This window comes from Anabrus simplex, chromosome 4 (assembly GCF_040414725.1).
Source record: "Anabrus simplex isolate iqAnaSimp1 chromosome 4, ASM4041472v1, whole genome shotgun sequence".
NCBI classification, from domain to species: domain Eukaryota; kingdom Metazoa; phylum Arthropoda; class Insecta; order Orthoptera; family Tettigoniidae; genus Anabrus; species Anabrus simplex.
Window position 1 is genome coordinate 75554240 of NC_090268.1, and position 21059 is coordinate 75575298.

The following is a 21059-nucleotide window of genomic DNA, read 5'->3' on the forward strand; positions in this document are numbered from 1 at the left end:
CTTTTTATTTTTCTTGCATGTCATTTAGGCTATACCAACTTTGAACCATGTATTGGGTGTAAACCTGTGAGGTTCAATAAATACTAAATACTAAAAAATACTTGAGATACAAGAACAGCTGATTGCTAATAAAATATTACCTGTGCTTTTAACGATAAATGGTAAAAAATACACTGAAGTCTAACCTCATACATTGCTAGCTATAGTTGTCCGTATATAGGCAATATTACGCTTCTTTTATTACTGCAGTGTAGTGTAATAATTATGTAACATAACCTCGATAAATTGCTTACGTTACTATCTTATCTCGTTCGTACTTTACTGATGTCTGATTACTTTGATTTCTCGGATATATCTTCTGATGATGAAAATGATGAATTTCGTCGGGCTCCCCGTGTGTTCTCTGAAAGAGGAAATCCAATGGGAGGTTTTAAGCTACAGGAAGTTTTCAAATGATTGTTGGAGATCTCTTTAAATTGACAAGTCAACGGCTTTCTCTTTCAACTTTGATGTCACCATATCGGTTCTTTTATTTTATATTATCTGTTTGTAACTCGATATTACAATATCCACCAGAACGTCCTTTTATTTCGGTGTGAAATTCGCGGAACGCACCTTTGAAGTTCCTTCCATGTTTACTTCGCTAGATTACAATATTATCTTCTTCTCCTGCTTCGACAGTCACGGCAATTTCGTATTTCATTTGTTGACAGTCACGGCCAGTCAATCCCACCATTTAAGTATTATCCAACGGGCCGAGATATTTCCAATTTCATTTGTTTTGCGGTGTTGCCACGACCACTTTTTTGAACTCCGATTACATTTGAACTACATATGTGTAAACCGGGTTCAGTTTTATACAACGCCATGAAGTCGCAATCTCAGTTCAGTTTCAGAACTAAGTTCTTAATTGACCTCCAGTCAGATGTCTTTATAAAATCGGACCATAATGTACTGAGAACTCTAGGTCATGCCAGTAAAGACATAATCTTTTCTGATCACCTATAATTGCGTCTGTGTCCTGCTCAAAAATAGCTATATTTAGGACAAATATGTTCAACCATTAGCACAGCGTTGTACATACAGTATTTTCTAGTTAATTTTAATTTTTGAAAATCCAGCGTAGGTTCATCCCATGCTATATGGTTTACTAACCCCTATTAAATCTCATATGATCTACGTGGGTCGAACTTGGGGTCATGCTTAGACCCACACTGTTGTTTACATACACCATCTAGTGGCATCATACACAAGTGCATACCGTACGTTTTCAAATGCATATCTTAGATTTTCCGGGTTGTCTCCTGTTCGCGAGAAAAAGAAAATAGTTGCCATAACTATCTATCTAAGATATGCATTTGGAAATATAGGGCATGTACTTATGCATAGTGCCTGAATACAAATTCTGACTTAAGGAGATTCTCGTAGGAAAGTGACAGAACACATGCCATTGGTAAACATTGTTTTATTATGGTATAGACAGCTGCAATTACACAACACTACTTACCAAAGGACAGGTCTCCACTGGTTACAGATCTTCGAAATAATAACCCAAGGCTTCGACTGTGCGTTGCCAGCGGTGGGGCAGGTGCTGAATACCATTCGCTGCTTGTGTATCGCTAACGTGTGAAACCTCTCTCCGAAATCGGCAGTTGATACTCTACCCCGTTTGAACGTCTACACGCACCTCACCACTGTTCTATAGAGCATGGCATGCACACCTAAGGCTTCCCACAGCTTTGCATTGCATTGGTGTGCATTTCTGCCGCGGAGAACTGCTATTTTAATGTATGATCGTTGCTCCTGCTTGTTGACTTCCATTTGTGACGCTCTCACTCACACACTGAACTTGGGGTCATGCTTAGACCCACACTGTTGTTTACATACACCATCTAGTGGCATCATACACAAGTCCATACCGTACGTTTCCAAATGCATATCTTAGATTTTCCGTGTTGTCCCCTGTTCGCGAGAAAAAAACGTAGTTGCCATGACTTATGCCTCGACCTACGTATAATCAAGTTCACATGCACGCACGCGAGATTAAATCAGAAGCAGTGCTTTAGGTGGATCGGAGCTCTGCTCCAGAAAATATTATTGCCAGTGCGAGTTTTATTTAATATTATTTCATATATTTATAAACATTTAAACTATTTTCAACCGAGTTCCTCGTGTAAATTCATGGTTGAGGGCAGGAGGTGATTTTCGAAATAGACAGCATGCCGCAATTCGGAATCAAGTGAAAGAAACCTGCTGTATCAACCGATATAGGCACTATTGTAATGAAGGTCAGCTCCCCCAAATATATTTTTCTAATGAAATCACTGTTTACAGGGATCACAAAAGGACGTAATATATACTTAACAACAGCAGAAATAAGTTATGCATTATGAACATACTATTGTTTACTTTATTTCACTTCATTTGGATACACAAAAGGACAATCTATACACTATATGAGTCAGTGTTTCTTATTTACGTGACTTGAAAAGAGCTTTGTCTGGTGTAAGACGATCTCCGTGATGAGACATGGATCTTGAACTTCCCAGAGAACTAACACTTGCACTGCCAGTCATGGTACCAGCCAGTAAATTTTCAGGCATACTAACATCAACTCCAAGTTCACGCATACGTGAAGTGGTTGGTAGTAGGCGTGAGAAGCGAATATCCTGGAGATCATACAACGGCAAGGCAAGATGTGGAGCACAGTTGTCTACTAACATCTGCATGTCTCGCGTGCGTCGCTCTTGTGTAGTTCGGCGGAAATTAAGGTCGTAGCTTGAGTATTGAGCCGATGGTATGCTAGGTGGAGGAAGGTAGTTCTCTTGTTCTTCGGTCTCCTCCTTGCTCTCCACAGCTGTCCTGGGTGGTGTGGGAGTCTCTGGTGGACTGTTGACAAGTAAAATAATGTTATTTTGCGAATATGCTTTGATAAAATCGTAAATTGCAATATAATATATCGAGAAGAGAAAATAAAAATATTAACGGCAGTTTGGAAATAATGCATTCAATTAACCTAGGGGACCATTACGGAGTCAATTTTGGTATATTTCCATAAATTTTACTCATTAATTTATGATACATTTTGGAGATATATCTACATAAAAAATTACAGTTTAGTCTATAAACTTCAAATGTTTCTCTCGTACTTCATTTTTATTTGGAGTTAGGTAAGTTATACAAATGTCAAAATCGGATTCAGATAAATTTTTGTCTGTCTGAATATTTGTGTGAACATCGCGAGAAAATAGCTTGAGAGACTTTCTTGATACTACTTACGTTCAAGGATAACCTCAGAGTGCACTAGGCTATATGTTGTATATCGTAAAGTAGCGTAGTAATATCAGGAGGACCAAACAGGAAATGCGAGAATTCTCCGTTAATATTAGCTGCATCGAAAATGCGAACATGAAAAAAGCGGTGCGAAATATTATTTCTAATCTTTTATATTTCATTCGTTTTTACTGTATAAAAATTAACAACGGAGATATTCACAACTATTTCATTTTCACAAAAAGTCAGAAATCTTAATTTTCGTTAGTATCTAACACATAGGCAGTTAATTTCTTAAATCAAACATTTTCTTCTCCTGGATGGGGATGCACTGGATATGCGAGGGGCACAGGCAGAGCAGTATTTTTTGTGGGGGACAAAGACAGCAGAATATGTTGAATTTCAAGTCACTAACATGCCAATATTAACATATTGTTAACATAGTGATTCTTCCAACGGTGCATTAAACATAGCCTAATTAGTAAACCAGAAGGGACCGTAATTTTTGACACCAGACCTTCCTACACTCAACCAGCAATGCAGTCCTATATTTTCAACCATATATCTCCGTGGACTGGGTTTTGTCTGTGCACAAAGATAAATACACTTCAGAAATACAGAATCCATTCATAACTGAATTTCATGTTTCTAAATGTGTCTCAGGTCTTTTCTCTAATCATAGATTCATGTAATATGACAATAATGACCTTGGATCCAATGTATCGAGGTCATAAATTGACATTAATATAATTCATTATATTTTTAATACTTAGTTAGGAACGTTAATAATCAGCATTCATAGCAAAGCAAAGTAATCTCTGAACAGGTCATAAAGGACCTTGGAGTAGTGGAAGGCAAATGCTTCCACTAATCGTTCAATCGCCACTAAGAGAGATAGAGTGGTCAGCTATATTTCCACACGCCTTTGCCCCATCTCCCCAGGAATTAAAGTGGTCGTTGTTGTTTATGCAGGCTAAGCTATCCACAGGGCCATGTGCCGCTCCCAAAGTGATAATCACGTTCCTTAAATGTTTCGACTTCCTGACGGGGTATCGAACCAACGATTTTCAACCTGAAACGAACGCGTATTTACTGCCTCGGCTTGGTATCCCTAATAAATACCACACACTCAGGAAAATGGAAATTACAATTCTACGAAGTATTGTGCCTACAAGGCCCAAAAGTGCGTGCAGGACGTGTGTAAGGCTGTGAAGAGACCATAACACGTTCATTTGCTCAGCGCACACATGTGGACACCGGATCAATGCAGGGTGTTTCCACCGTGATTTGCAATATATTGCTGAAACATGCACGGTATGAAATCACCGAGGAACAAGTTGGCAGCTACAGCGAGAGGACGTACGTGCTTCGCGCTGAGTACTTCTAGTGCTAGGCAGATAGCTTTGATTTATTAGTATATTCCTAAAAGTGCTTTGTCTACAGTTGTGCACTTTCAAAAACGCACTAGAGCATTGTCACTTAGCACTTTTCGTGAATCCTTGCTTCAGGTACCAACAGGTACTATGGTGGACAACAGGGAACAATGGGATGGCAACGAGGTAGGCCCGCTGGAATTCGACGCCATTTTGGCGGGATGGGTGAAGATTATTGCAGCCAAGACCGATCACGCTGACCCGGCCATGCCAGCTTTCTTGACGTGTCAACGAGAAGGCACGGAAATGGCAGAGGAAGAGTGTACTTTCTTCACCCACCTTATCCAGTACAAGGAACTCGGTACCATACACCCGAAGAAATTCGTGGAAACAGTCCTCTCACGGGCGCTCATCTTGCACCCAAGAGTATCAGCTACTATGAGGAGCACCTGTCCCGGTACTGGTGAGTCGTCTGCCTGCCCGTTTGTGGGACCGGGCCAAAGGACGGCATCCGAAAGAAGACAGCTACCCAGACGCTGCCCGAGGAGAAGGATGCGACCACCGCAAACACGCAGACTGCCAGGAGGCAGAAGCACCATCAGGAGAGCAGGGACCCACATTTCTTGACTCCACTGGAGCCCAGGGCGACGGCCGAGAAAGACGGTGACGGTCCCGAACGTCACGACGGCGCGACCCAGGTCGAAAGGCTGCAGTTCGCGAAGTACACTCAGACGGTCAAGGCAGCCAACCAGAAACGTCCACCGCCTACGCGGGCCACCCAGGGAAGGCCCATTACCCGGGCGCAGACCAGGGAAGCGCCCCGGACAGGGAAAGTGGTGGTGGTGATTATTGTTTTAAGAGGAAGTACAACTAGGCAACCATCCTCTATATAACACTAATCAGAGGGAAAAATGGAAGGGGTCCGATACTTCGAAAAATGAAGATATCGACCAAAATAAGAGAAGGGCCACGAAGGGCGTGAAAATGAAAGACTCCCTAGCCCTCGAAAACCTACTAGCGTCGGGGTCGGAAAAGAACAAGAGTTGACCAAGAGAGGTCGGATAGGATAGATGAAGGTGAGGAGCCTGGCACAAGTAAGTGGAAGCAATGCCAGGACTCAGCTTAGGGCCTCGTGGACGCCAACCCACGCTCCAAAGTTCAGAGCCCCTGAGGCCCCTTTTAGTCGCCTCTTACGACAGGCAGGGGATACCATGGGTGTTATTCTACCGCCCCCACCCACAGGGGGCCGGACGGAGAAGGCGGCACGGAGACGGACGCTCCCACCCCAAGCGTTAAGAGGCTACTACCTAGGACTCACGGCCTATCTGCGCCTCTTTCACGATGCCGACATCGATGTGTGCCTCACGGGACAGAGATTGCAAAGAGATGCCAGTAATTATCAACACCGCCAGCCAGGAGGAGGGAAGAGAAGGCATTGAAACGGGCCCACTCGCTACTCAACGGTCACCAAGCCGGGAGGAGGGTCACCAGGACAAGGCCCCTTCCCCGGCAGAGAAGAGGCTGCCACCGCCAGGAAGCAGATGCCGCTCCCAAGCCAGGAAGGAGAAGACGACGACCCACCAGGAGAGGGCCACCCAGCCGCAGCCCAGGAATTCTCTCAGGAAAGCAATCGAGCGAGGAGCCAATTAGGAGAGGACCTCAGCGGGAAGCGGCAGTCAGGTGAGATTGAAAAGCCACCTCAGCAGCTCTTGCATTGTTTTCGCTGTTTGAGATGGAGCAATCGTCATGATAGGTGTGAGCTCCAAGTGAGGTCCAACCGCTGTGGTGGTGATCATCACTACACTGCCTGTGCTACACGTAGGAAGGCACCAACTGAGCGGGGGCCACCACGCCTCTCATCGCAGTTGCCCTGTGTATAGGGCCATGGCTCGGGCTGAGAGGAAGGAGACCCGGAGTCATGTCCCACAACCATCCAGCAGGTCGCCGACTCGGCGATCGCGGCCTCCTTCTCCGGGATTGGAGACTGAGTACGAGTAAGAGGACACAGCGGTGCGGCAAACTCTAGGGCTTATCGCCGCATGGCTCGGTAAACCGCAAGGATCGCGCTAGTCACAGCAGTGCCTAGAAATACTGATCCCCTGAATAACTGAACTGTGGAGAAAGGGGTTAAAGACATGTGCATGATACCCGTTCCCAACTAACGCAATTACTTGGAACTTCCCAGAACCACACCCTTGCATGTGCTATATACAGAATGTCGGGTTTTACATGTAGGCATCTATTTCCTCCTATGTGGTTTTGTCCTGACCCATATAACCCAATTACATCGCTATTGTTATCCTATTACCACATGGGGCCCGATAGCATGCCGAGCATAGGGACAGGCGTACAATCCTGTAGTATAACACTCAAAATCCTTCCTGTTGTCTCTTTCTTCTTAAACTAACTGCATGTCGGAGGCGACGTAGATTAGAGTCGATCGCCACGCGGAGGGAGAAGACTCCTAGGACCCCCACATCCGAGAACAGATATTACAGTATGGCGCTGGACTACGTCCTGTGAAACTGCTATCCATGCTTCTTGCACCACGAAGTTTAGTTCGTCCACAGTTCGGGGTGGTCAATAACCTCTGTGGATGTGGCAATGGAATAACACATACGGTAGCCCCTGCCTGTCATAAGAGGCAACGAAAAGTTGCCCTACGGTCTTTCAATTTGGAAGCTAGATTTGGTGCCCACGCGACCCTCAGCAGAGTCCTGACATAACTTCCATTTACTTGTGCCAGGCTCCTCACTTTCATCTATCATACCCGACCACCTTTGGCCAACGCTTGTTCTTTTCCAACCCCGACGCTATTAAGTCGCGAAGACTAGGGACTGTTCCATTTTACGCCCTTCTTAGCACTTGTCTTTTTTTCCGATGTCTTCATTTTTCGAAGTGTCGGACTCCTTCCATTTTTCTCTCCGATTAGTGTTATATAGACGATGGTTGTCCAGTTGTACTTACTTTTAAAACTATAATCACCATCACTCATACAACGTGTGGTGCCACAGCAGCACGAATTTTCGCTCTTGTTGCTCGAGGTGTGTTCGGGACCTCCAATCCTCTGCACAGTTATCCGCCAGGCTGTTTCTGTGCCAGGCCTCCGAGCATGTACCCCGTAACCTAATCACTGCCTGCCATGCAAGTTTTACCGTTGATGCATTTCGGCGAACGTGTACAGCTACAACCCTCAAAAGTAACCCACTCACAGGTAGGTCAAGATTCTGGGCTGTCTCAACCAATGACCATCGTTCTTGTCGGCAAAGAAATGGTTAACATGTGGGTGCTTTACGTCACTGCACCCCCTACATGTCTACTAAGATCTATTGGACTTCGTATTGTAACGTGTTGGCAGGGTAATTAATAAATAAATTAGTGCAGCACCTGGTAGCAGTCTATTTCTAAGATTTATTAACTAAGCACTTCAATTACAGATTTACACACACACAGACGACAGCCGAGCTTACTACTTACACACGTACACGATTACACACTTACACGGTTTGCGCGCGCTCTCTCTCTCTCTTAGTTTCTCATGTTCCGTCTACAATGACACACACACACAGAGTCATCGATTATTTACAGTACATTCTCTCAGCCACTCAATCACACTCGTTAGCGCTGTCACGGTCCACAGCCTTCACGTCAGTCTCGCAGGTCGGGATAGTATCCGCTGTTCACTCAATCTGTCGAACTCCGTTCGCAGTCGGCACCCAGTGTTCCCTTCACGCTGCTCCAGAACACTCCAGGTTCTCCTCCAGCAGCCAGCCTCAAGGGACACACACACACACACACACACACACGACATCAGAGAAACAGGAACGAGTCCTCTGCTCCAACAGGCAGATACTCCATCTGGCTGACATCTCAGCCCAGGCTATCACTGACTGCGCTCTTCGCTAACTCACACCAGCGAACTCAGTCTCGCTCTCGCTCACTCACCCTCTAACTGACTCTCACTGACTGTCACTCCAAGTTAATCCTCTCTTTATATACCTGCTCTGGGCCTTTCAGAACACTCCGGATGCTAGATGTATCCAGGAACCTCGCGAGATAGAAGACTCCAGATTAATAGTCGAGTAATTTCCGTCGTCCTCTGGTGTGGGACCGCGGACGGAGGAGAGAGGTCCGGCCTAACACCAAGTGTTGCTCGTGATTGGCGCGTTCGAACGTAAGGGGTGTGGAGCCGAAACGATGACGCCCCCGGCGCGTAGCGACTTGGCATGGCGGACGCTATAACCATCACAGTACAAAACGGGTGGTTCGTCCGTGACCACCCAGGTTGGGAGGGCCGTGTGAACAATCCAATAGCCTTGAAACCGGTCTCGCTGATGTATCGAGCTCTCAACTTGAAGAACACATTTATTCGTGGTGTTGTAATTTAATTTTCGGCAGTGTATTAGAGCATGGAGCAATAGTCATGATACAGCATAGTAGTTTACTAATGGGAAGGATGCCTTTCACTTTAGTTAGTCATACTGCGCATACATAAATTCTTGTCCGTTTTCCAACGAGAGAATGTTAAGCCAATGTTCTGTCAAACACGTCTAATCAAATCCTGATTTAGGTAACTTAGTAATTACGCAGTTGTAATCCAGTCAGCGAGGTGAACGGATGTGAAGTGCTGATAGTCACTTAAGAGCGCAGGTGTGTGGAACACAAGAATGTGTGTATCCATCGAGCAATACCCATGCTTTATAGGGAGGTGGCATTGCGGGATAGAAATCAAGTACATTCAAGATGTCTACAGTTCCCTATAGTGCAAGTGGTGTTGACGTCAGTGGTGGATGTGGCTCTTCTAGTGTTTAGTGACGTTGAAAAGAATCTCGTCCCTTGACTACCTTGGGAGGACATAGAAAAGCTAAAAATGAGGGAATGAAAGATATGTGTAAAGTAGGAAAGACCAGGAAAATATTATTAGACTCGCGCAAGGAGTTTAATGATATGAAAAGCTACTTGCAATCGGAGTTTGATCGACATAAAAATGAGATTGACTCAAAGTAAGTCCGAGTTATAGGAAATTATAATCGAATATTGGACTTAGAAGAATGGATTAAGAGACTAGAATTTAAGGATTAATCACGAGTCAGGGAGGATATGAAGAGAAATACAGTAACATATGGAATGGAAGGCTCCAGTAAGGATACCTTTAAAGAGGTGATAAACGAAGTGACATCGCTGATTAGGGAAAAATTAGAAGTAGACAAGTGAGAGCGATATTGACAAGGTGTTTAGAATAGGAAAGAACACGGGAAGGAGACCTTTGAAAGTATGCATGGTATCGAGTTTAAAGGCGGGACGAGTTTTGGAAAATGTGAAGAACTTGAAAGGAACTCAAATATGGATCTGTAAAGAACTAGATTCGGAAGAGCTGGAAGGCACGAGAACGTTACGCTTTCACTTAGGAAATTCAGGTCTCAAAGCCTTGACTCGTGGTAATAGACCAATAGAAGGCAGCGATTTGTGGAGCAAATCTTGGGCAAACAAACAGTTAGAGGATATGGAATGGCGTTCCGATGTGTCAACAAAGAGGGGCAAGGTCAACTCTAGGGAGAGGAGACCATTGTGTGACGACCTAGCATATACAGCTCAGCAACCAGGAAGTAGCAATGCTGACATGCATAGAGAGTCGGCCTTGCTCCATTAATAGTGTGGAGCTGTAGAACCAGAAGACGAAGAAGTGTGCCAAGTGGATGACTGCACAGCAAGGAAAGAAGAAAGACATGTGGCGTAGAAAGTGGATGAGGAGTGACAGTAAAGATACGGTATTTAGGATGATGTAATGAGTCCCCAAGTGGAAGTATTATACAACAAGAGAAAACACGAGTCACTCGGAGCAGAATGTTGTACATATTCCGACAAGTAAACATCTAGTGTGGAACATAGGCTATGTAAATATAGAGGGTGTATTGAATAAACTAGAAAAACATGAGAAGAGGGAACTGATGTCTGATGTCAGAAAATGAGATTATGGCAAAGACAGCAACATGGCTCCCAGCCTGATGTGTACAACAGATACCAGGTTAGAGCATCTGGAGGAAAACAAAACAAAAAAGAGGTTGTAATGGTCGTTATCCTGGAGGTGTTTCTAAGGGAAGCACTATCGAAACGGGTACAAATATAGGAGTCGGCCTTGGATGAAGTAGTCTGAGTTAGGATAATATAGAGGGTAGAGGGGGAGAGATAATTGATTATAGCATTCTGTTACAACCATCCAGGGAGATTGCCCTTTGAAAAGAAAAAATATTTGAAGACCGCATTGTGGAAATAAATCAGATAAAACTAGAAAATATAGGAGCAGGCGTAATTAAAATGGCAGATTTTAAAGCAAGTGTGAGTGAGAAAAACCCGATGTACGGTAGAGAAACAGGCGAAATATTAATAGAGGAAAGGAGATATCAAGACAAAGAATGTACTAAGAATGGTACAGTAAGAAGCTATTAGAAATGTGTGCAACAGAGTGACTATACATAAAAAATACTTGGTGGCTGTGTGATGAAACAGGGAATTTAACTTATATTGTTGACTCAGGTGGGAGCAAGACATATTTAGCTATAGCTTCTAGAAAGGCACTGAATTACATTAAAGGCATTAAGGAAAAGAAATGGGCAGCATCTCATCTTTTCCCGGTTGATATGAAGTTGCAGAGAAGTGAACGGAAAACAAGGGGAAACGTTTACTAATGAAGAGAAACAGTTGGTAAGGTATAGATGGAGAGATGAATATACAGATGATCTTAAGGAATATTTCAGACAGGAAACTTTCGAAATCATGAACATGTGTTAAAGCATATTAATATTGATGAAACAATACAATCAATAGTAATAGCTGATAGTAAAATGGTTACAAGAAAGAGAAGGGAAAATAATAAATTAGTGATAATGGCCCTAAAAAGTACAAAAATAACGGATCACAGGGATCAAGGGTAGAATTCTGTAAGTACCGGCGGGAGTGCATATTGTTTCATTGACACTTACTCCTCTACACTGGACCGAACCCCTCCCTTACCGAGAACAATACCCCCAGCATATACACACACACCGGGAGATTATGAGTCGTGGATCGCGAATAGGAAAGGCCAGATAAACAGCCTTGAACTGGATATGACCCTCATTACCGATGTAAATAAGTATGGGACTAATACTACTAACAATGATATTCAAATTAAGATTAATGAGGGTTTATTTGTATAATGAAATGTGAAAAAACAGAAGCAAAGAAAATGAAGCAAAAACTTTAAAAATATAAATAACCAAAGGATACATAGCCTACATGAGCAGAGTCTGTTGAGTTGATGTGGTAACATAATTTCGTGAGCAAGGCATTTTTCAACTCCGAGAAAAAATTACATTTACAACGGGCTCACAGCTTTAAAAGTAATCTCATTTCATAATCGGCCAATACAAATATAATCCACACGCGACAATTAGTTCGTTCCTTCCGCGAGACTACAATCATCCTTCACATACGCGTCTTTAAACTCCACCATCTTCACAACAATTACCCTACAACGATAAGCTCCCACGCATCATGGAGAAGAAGAAGGCCCGTGCAGATAATACAAAGCAATGTAGGTATCGTCATGACAGAGAGGGGAAACATCTCTGGACCAAAGAAGCAATGATCAAAACCCAAAGAGAAACACAGGCATGCGCATAACCTAAATGTAAGAGAAACAAACATGGGGGCGTCGCGGGCAAGCCAGCGACCAAGATAGCCACAAAGCTAAAATAAATAACACCGCAACCAAAACAAACATAAGGTACAGAAACAAGATGAAAAATGATAATTGAGCCGAGCGATACGTTATCCTTTCACTCCCCTCACTCGCCAACACACACCCAAACATCCAGACATTGCCGGTATCGGCAACAATATGAGCTCAACTCCAGTTAACGGTCGAGATCCAATTCAAATACTATGACTCTCGCGGTCATCGACAAAGACCTCATACACCTCGGAAGCAGCGTGCACGGCTCAAACAATTCAGCAGTGGGATCAGAGAGGATCTCGTAGTCACATATAAACTCATCAGGTTACACACCTCGTACGACACGAATGGAATTTCACGTCGACACGGGGGCGTGCGTTCTTTTGACGGCGTAACACTTTAGAATGCAGTGAACATAATTAATATCAATCCGAGACCCAGCTATCAACAAAACTCAATCCCAATAAAAACAACAAGCACGCAGCCCATTCACGCAGGAGAGCAGAAGGATGCGTATCAATCAGCTATGAATAAAAGCGAAAACAATCCACGAGAGAACCGTAGAACCAATATAAAAACAAGAATTACCATACCTGAAATTATTACCGTTAGAATTAAAGCAAGGAAGGTAGTATAGGCTAAGTTTGAACCGATTAAAAACCCATCTGTAACTTTAAAATGCCACTCCGATATGCGTGGGCTCCATTTTATATTCTTCTATCTATAAACAATGCAAAGATTGGATCCAAAGAGATATGACAACTATCTCGTCTGAAAGAATGATGTCCCGTGTTCACAACCGAGAGAGCTGCCCTCTCTAGTGCAACTTTGGAAATAGTTAAGTCAATCAATGCGAAGCCCGGAAAAGGACATTAGCAATGACAGAAAGGTAACGTTTTTGAAGCTGCCATTCAAGCATGGCTCAACACTCATAACAGTCTGGCTCATCATCATACCCTAGAATATAAACTTTCTTCACGCTTTCTTTACACTTGTGCGCACTCATCTCAGAAGACAGCTGTGAAAGTAAAGGACAAGACATATAATTATCATCAAATTATTATTAGGCGATTTATAAATCGTCCGTCGTCTGAATTGAGTATGTGATGAACAACAAAATTATAGCGCCAAGCTTGACTCGGAGGTGGAGAAGAGCGCATTGCTTTAAATCCGAGCTTACTCGTGTGTGGAACGGCGGGAGTCATGTTAACACCCGATTTAACTCGAGCATGGGATGGAAAAAGATTTTGGTGTCCGTAGCTTCGGCAACATTGTAGGCCATAATGCCTCTTTCATCTCTTACATCAGGTATCTCACATAGTAGTTCCTATCAGGGTGAATTCTACGTTTACCAACAAATTATTTTCTTATGCTAGCGTAAAAACCATGTTCAATAACAATGAGGAGGCAACACCGCCCTGACGACCTCCAGACTGATTGGCCATTTTGTTTGATAATTAATTTTGGATTTATATTTAACTAGATGAAACATTACACATGCTAGGTGAATGCTACTGTAGGTTAATTATCGTAATCTATTGAAATACAACTGGTTCGAGACCTATATTTACCTGCCAGTTTGGTCATACACAGAAGAATCCGGTGTGATGATTCCACGTGCTGCAGCAGCTTGCCATGGCGATGGTACTGATGGATGGTGCTCTCTGGATGGTGGAGGTAACGGAGATGGAGTACTGGCTCGAGGTTTACATGGAGAGAGACGAAGCACTGCTATATTGTTACAACACACAACCAAGAGCTTTTGAAAACTCCCTGAAGGTTTTTCAGCTGATGGAGCACTTTCAGTGGATGTTGAGGACAATTTCTGCGAGGGATATTTGAGGGAGCTTGGAGCTTTAGTAGGTGGTCCTGAATATAATGAACGAGTACCAAACTCAACTGTCTTTCCCAGAGCAGAAAATGAAGGGAAACCCAGCTGCAAGGTCTGAGTGCAACACTGATCATCGATATCCCAGGCTTTAAGGACCTGAAAAGTTCCGTCATTTGTATTACCTTTAATATCAACAACTCCATCTCATAAAAGCAAAAAAGTAATTGACAACTGCAACTAAATTAGTCAAGTCTAAAACCATCGTTTTCAAGTAGTAACGACATTAAATTTAATAAGCAAATTTTGAGTTTATATTTAGATAGCTACTGTATATATGGCTATATGGAAAGCTTGGAAGGTTATTAAGATTGCATGCCAAGCCTATAACAAAACAGTTCAATGGGTAGAGGGAGCAAAACAGACAGAAGATACATACACACAACCCAACACAAATTCCTCATTTTTACACCCTTCTGCTGTCTCCATTGAAGATATATCCCTTCTCCCTGTTAATCTCAATTCCTTTCGCTCTAGTATTTTTCAGTCCCTGATAATTCTGTGTTTATTTTTAGCTTTTTAATTGGGATGGATATCAACGCACATCGAGATGACCATTCCTGAGGGAGATCTTTAGATATTGCCAATTTCCGTGATTATGATTGTCCACATCTCCACGTGTTATTTTGTTCCTTCTACCATCAAGAAAGAGACTGTTAAATTATAGCAAGAAACACCCAACTTTTTTCTTTTAAGTCAAACTTGAATTGTTTATTAAAGTTTGTCAAATAATAAGTAGCATATTCTAGTACTTTTAGGAAGTCGCAAAGCTTTTTTTAACCCATCCAAGAGTTATTTTCAGGACGTTATCTTGAAATGGCAATTTTTTAAGCTGCTACATATTCTCGTACGAAAAATTGCCTAAGATAAAATTTCTTTATCTTATGGCGAAACCTGAGATATTGTAAAAGATAAACAGCAGCTTCATTAACAACTTTAAATTATGCTCTGTGTGTTTTAAATTAGTTCAGTTAAAAGTCTCTTAATCCGCAGCAGTTCAAGGTTTGTTTCTAATCTGAAAAATATTAGGCACGTAACCAGAATAACAATTTCTACTAAATTTAGCTGAATACTCACGTCAAGAAATGACAGAACTGTTGTAAGTAGACAAATGAACTGGGTTTTGGCGGAAAAGCATTTTTGAACAATGATTTTGAAACCATATCAAGAAAAACTTGCAAATAAATCAACAAAATAAAACTTTATTAAGTCAAACCAGAAAAATATACAATTTGCAGTTACTGTAAGAAAACTTATCATGAAAGTGTATTCAGGATCGGAAACTGCAAAACCCAATGCCACAAACATGTAACACTTAAGAGACTGGTGATTTTTCAAATAAGAATGCAAAGAAGATTGTTCTACTTGCTGTAAATTCTGTTGTAATGTCTACTGAATGCAACACATTCAAATTGTGACATGGGGGTTCACAAGTGAAGCTTTAATGAACAGTTCATATTTGCTTTGTTCTGTGACATACGATCGATTATAATGCCCCTTAATGTGAGCATTTTCTTATTGGGGCCAATCATATAAAATTATTTGAAAAGATAGAATATCGTGTTGTTATTATTTTGAAATAACCCAACTGATGATGTGCTCAGACGCGCATTGTGAAGAAACACCACAGTGTATTGAGTTTTGAAATCGAAAATTTACATGAAGTCTATGCCACTTTTGAGGTTGACTTATACATTTGAAGAACGGGTACGACGAGGATAATAAACACTGGGAAGATCGGAAGATTAAACTGAATTGTAGTACATGGAAGTACAATGTGAGCACCTATCCCGCGTATTTTTGGACCTGTGTTATTTGAGGGAGGTTAGCCTAACCTGCACAGACCGCAGATGCTGCTACTGCTGACAAAAGCAATCTACAAAAAAGAATGCCCGCGTTTCTCAAGGCTAGTGCTGTCATATTCTCTAAATGTAAATAAGGTGCGAAGTCATGACTACTGAGGACTTGAGTCAGGAGTCTAAACGTTTACAGAGAGCTAATTATAGGCAGTGGAATTCATTAAGTTATTATCTACTTGAAAACATAATAATGCTTGTTACAAAAAGAAAACTTATATTAGGCATACATAATATTAGTCCCAATAAAACACACACATACATATAGAATTGCCACCTGTCCAGTTTTCGGCAAGATTGTCCCAGAATTTAACATATTCCCTCGGGTCCCGGGAAAAGGGCTATGGGACAAACTTATGCCTCGTCTTACATTGACATTCCACTTTAAAGGCACTGCAGCCACAACTGATATACACAGGCTCGGCTGTCATACATATTTGGCCGGGAATAGAATGGGAGAATGCTGAGCGCGCATCCCTCTCCAATACCCACTGGCTCACCGACTGGCTAGCTTGCCGGCAAGCAACACTCGGCAGTTCCGCGTCATTGTAGATTAAATAAATCACTAGATTTTAACATTTCTAGTCCTCAGTTCTTTAATATCTCCACTAATTTTGCTGTGCTGTGCATTGCATCATATGTTATCAGATATAATATTTCGTCGTTTATGCGATGACGAGGAGGATGTGGAAGATCTAGGTATTAATTCAGTTTCTTTTATGTCTATAAATCAGACACCTCGCATATTGCCATCTAAAGAGAAAGTTTGGCAAGGTTGTGTCGTGTTCATTCGCTTTCTCTAATATTTTCGTTGTGGCCTATTTGCCTATTTGCCGTGTCTGTGTTCCGTTTTGTTTATTTCTCAACTTGTCTTCTTCCAATTATTTCTCTACGCAATTGAGGGTCATGTTTTTGAAATCTGATAGCCTACTCAGCTGGAGCGACAAATTTTTACGTTTCAAAAGCCTTCAATATTCTATTTCACCATCTAGACACTAGAGAGAGCATATTCTGATTCTGGGTGTTGTTGCTCTCAGCGGAAAATGATGTTACTTTATTTGTGACCTCATTGGCGCTCTCCGGCGATTGAGAGCTCAGTTTGATTGTAAGCACGCCTTCGTCTTGTTTGCCTGCAGCACTGCCTTCGTGAAGTACAGGCCATACTGTAGCAAGCGCGGGAAAGCAACCAGCTGATCGTTAGGGGGGTTTAGCACGTGAGTTAGTTGAGTTACATGTGAATTATTCGTTGTTTTATTGAAATTTTTAACGTTGTCCGCATGTTTACCCAGATATATATCATACTGAAAGTGAGAAGTCCTCAATTAATGAAGAAAACTTAGCGTGAGCGTGTATTCCTGTGAGGCTATAGGTTAAGAATATCGCTTTGCGGTGCTTTAATTTTGTAGCTTATTTGTGTAATTCTATGTCCATAATGTAAAATGAATTGAGTTAATACATTCAGCGCTTTATCATCAACCATGATGTGTATATAATATAATTAAGGTTATAATTGAGAGAAATCACCATGCTAAGAGTTGCTGTGTGCCTGGCTGCAAAGCAAATTTTACAGGAGGAGAGCACACTGCAGTATTTTTGTTTCCTTCTGATGAAGAAAGAGTTAGTTTATGGAAGAATTTTAATCCTAGGGAGAAATTAATATTTAATCACCACACAGTTCTATAAACCAATTTCCTGAATACTAAATCCTGAGGCAAATTAGAGTGTCGTCCAGATGGTGATATACAATTTCTTATTATGTCAAAAACATAGGCAACATTAGATATATTTTTATGTAATCTGTCTTACGGCTTATTTGAGTTCGGTGTATCTGAAAATTCAAGTCAAATCTATGCATTTTAACATTTTAGGTAGAAATGTTTTCTGAAATAACACTCCTGAGATTTTTCCTATCAAATTCCATATCATAGGCAATGAAACAGGGTTATTCCATAAAAATTGAATACAAAAATAATTGTATGGGCATTATTTTCTGTTTAAAAATCTACATTTTTAAACAATAACTGAATTTCGTGAGAGTAAATGATTTGTTATCCTTGGAGGTTAGCTTAATTGTAATCTTTCTTGTAGGTACTGAATTGGTGGTACAGAAATAATTTACATTTGTAGTATATTGTATTGGTAATTGGTTGTTTGTTTTCTATCAGGGTGTATGATGCGAATGCTTCACTCAACTGGAAAATGGATAGAAATCGCAAGAATACGTCTCAAATTGTTAGCCTGTACTCACGGAAGCGAACGGATATACGCGAGAAATAGAACATTAAGGGGAAGGATATGCATTGTATGTCAGAAATAACATAAATTTATGATTAGTTTTTGGTTTTATAAGGTGTTAACAGTTTCTTAAGTAATTTAAACGAGAGTGTTATTCAAGCGGAGCGGATGCGTATCGACTCCGAGTCCCACAGAAAAAGGGTGACGTCATTAGTGCTACAGTATGGCCTGTATATAACGAAGGCAGTGCCTGTAGCATCCATTATTATTATCTGTTAGACCACCATGGGTGAAAGACGCGTTCTTGGTCGGCGTTGGATTGGGACAAGATAATGGATCATGGCTAGCCATCAGGCGCGGCTCCATAATACGATCTGCAGAGCTGCAGAACCACCACAATGAAAGATATACAGTAATATATAGCGATTAGTGACCCTATATTGAGTGTATATATCGGGCCAAAGATCGATACCCATACAGCTGCTGCTGATCTGGCAACCCTGTTTAGATCTGTGAACGACAGAACTTAGGAGAGCACCAACGAGCTAGGAGAGCACAGTTAACCACAGCTTTCTTCCGGTGGATGGCTAAGAGTCGCCCATAAGTTTCTGTATGAACTGCACGCCTTGCAGTACGGTTGGCCTATTCCTGTGACCATAGAGTTAGTAAATAATACGCTAGAGGTAGCACCAGCACCACCGTCCGTGAGAGAATCGTTGCAGCATGCCAGCATGTTGAAATCTCAGCTCTTTGGAAGAAGCTCCCTCCGTAAACAGAGAATTTTTAAAACTGTGTGGATATTGATATGGTTTAAAATTCTTACATGTAAACATTCTCAGATACTAAAGTATAGTTGTGATACTTCTCTTCAGTAGAAAGAAAGCCCAAATGGATTAAATACATGATAAATGCGTGTTAAAAGAGGATGGTTGTGATTAAGTAACACAAAATCAATTTATGTTCATGCTAAGTCTTCAAACAACGTAACTTAAGATTGGGGGTAGGCCTATGTATATTTCTCTCTTTTGTGTAAAGGACCAGGACTTCAGCATAATTTTATCCAACGACCGAAAACATTCTCTCTCGTACGAAGCGAATGAGCGAGTTCTTAGGCCTACAAGTAATCATGGCTATGTTTCTCCATAATGGTAGTGAATTCTTCCGACTTAGGTAGTCATGAAAATGAAAACATAAACGCTAGTACCATTAGATGATGTTCCCCCTCCATTAAGAAAGCCGCCTCCCAAAGATGTATGCAGGTCTCGGATCCTTTGTAAATATGAATGTGTCGATAGGTCAACATTCTTTTTTCAATAAGCGGAAGAGGGACTTTTTTTAACTTTTTAATTGTTGTTTTTTTTGTACAAGTGAGTTATTTATATTGTCAATGTCCCTCAAAATCGGATCTTACAAATTGAGATGAACTTCTACCTGAAGTTTTTCGGTACATTTTCGAGAACTTCACACTGATAGGACATGGAGTAAAGCGTTTCCGCAGAGTTGGTGGACGGATTCACACGAGCTCAGCTGACACTTCCCGTATGCAATACGAATTTAAATTTGTCTATTGCACTTACGGTACTGCAATGGACAGGGCATCACAGAGCAGAACCACCAATATTATTCAGCACGAGCCGCCACTGCTAGCCATGCTAGCGTAAGGATGTTTTCATCTTCGGAAGTGTTTTAAATGTTTCTTCCTTTTAACTTCGCCCTTGGTTACTTCTGCAGATTGAGTATACCTTATGAAGGTTCTTTCTTGTGAGTAAGGGTATCACGTCACCGCATCTTGGGAAGCCATAGCTGATATTGTATGTCTCTTAACATACATCCTCTTCACTTTGGTATTAACGCCATTATGAACTTGGCCTTTGTGGAAAACCATCGTATTCATCGTAATCTCTCGTGCGCGGTGCCTACTAGACAATTGTTCCTTCCGTATGGAATTTTAAAAATCACCTATCTTCGATAGGGCCTATATGTAGTGTATCGGGTTCTAAATTTGTATTTTACGATCAGATTACTACAACGATGATTGTTAATCTTAATTTCTGAAGAGTTACATTGTAAAAATATTGTATGCCTAAAGGAAATCTGTGAATGGGTTGTTAAAACTACCACGTGAGTTTCTACAATATTTTAATAATACGGGTTTATTATTTTCTTAATATCCGCCTTCGATTATCTTCATTTGATTCTATTTTCATTTGGTGTTTTTGGCTATTTTATTCACCTCGTTAGTGTAGGTAAACCATGTGTGCTTCCCGTCATATCAGCGTGTCTACGTTGCCATGTTAACGTTATTGGTGACGTTATGGTGTTACATCGATACTGTGTAATATCTGGTGGCATGATTTCTTGTTTGTCTATTTACCTTTAAGATTTTTTTGCAGATTTTCTGCTTCATTTGTTTTACCTTTCTTACTGTGTGTGAGTGGTTTTATAGCCTACAAGTTATTTCTTGGGGTCGTGATGAGATATTGTGGAAACTCACGAGGCGAAACTTCACCCCAACAAAAGAGAATCTTGTTTAAAGGAAATTGGAAACTTAAAAATATGTAAAATACATTTGATTAATTTGGAAAAAGGGGTACTGACGAGAAGAAATGTGTGCTCGACCTGTCGTTATTATTTTTATTTGATGTTCTTGTTATTTGGGCAAGTCAGCTGGCTGCGTTTTAAGTTTCATAATAAATTAAATAGGTATCTCATAAACTGTT

General features: G+C 41.4%; 1 protein-coding gene across 1 annotated transcript in view; it reads right to left on the reverse strand.

Moving 5' to 3' along the window:
- Positions 1–2471: 2471 nt before the first annotated feature.
- The window catches only part of LOC136872174 (uncharacterized), a 77832-nt gene continuing 59244 nt past the window's right edge, over positions 2472–21059 (reverse strand). Inside the window, exons 10-11 of the mRNA XM_068227355.1 lie at positions 13932–14347; positions 2472–2889 (exon numbers count right to left, since the gene is read on the reverse strand). Coding sequence (XP_068083456.1) covers positions 2472–2889; positions 13932–14347 — 834 coding nt within the window. The remainder of the gene's footprint in view (positions 2890–13931; positions 14348–21059) is intronic.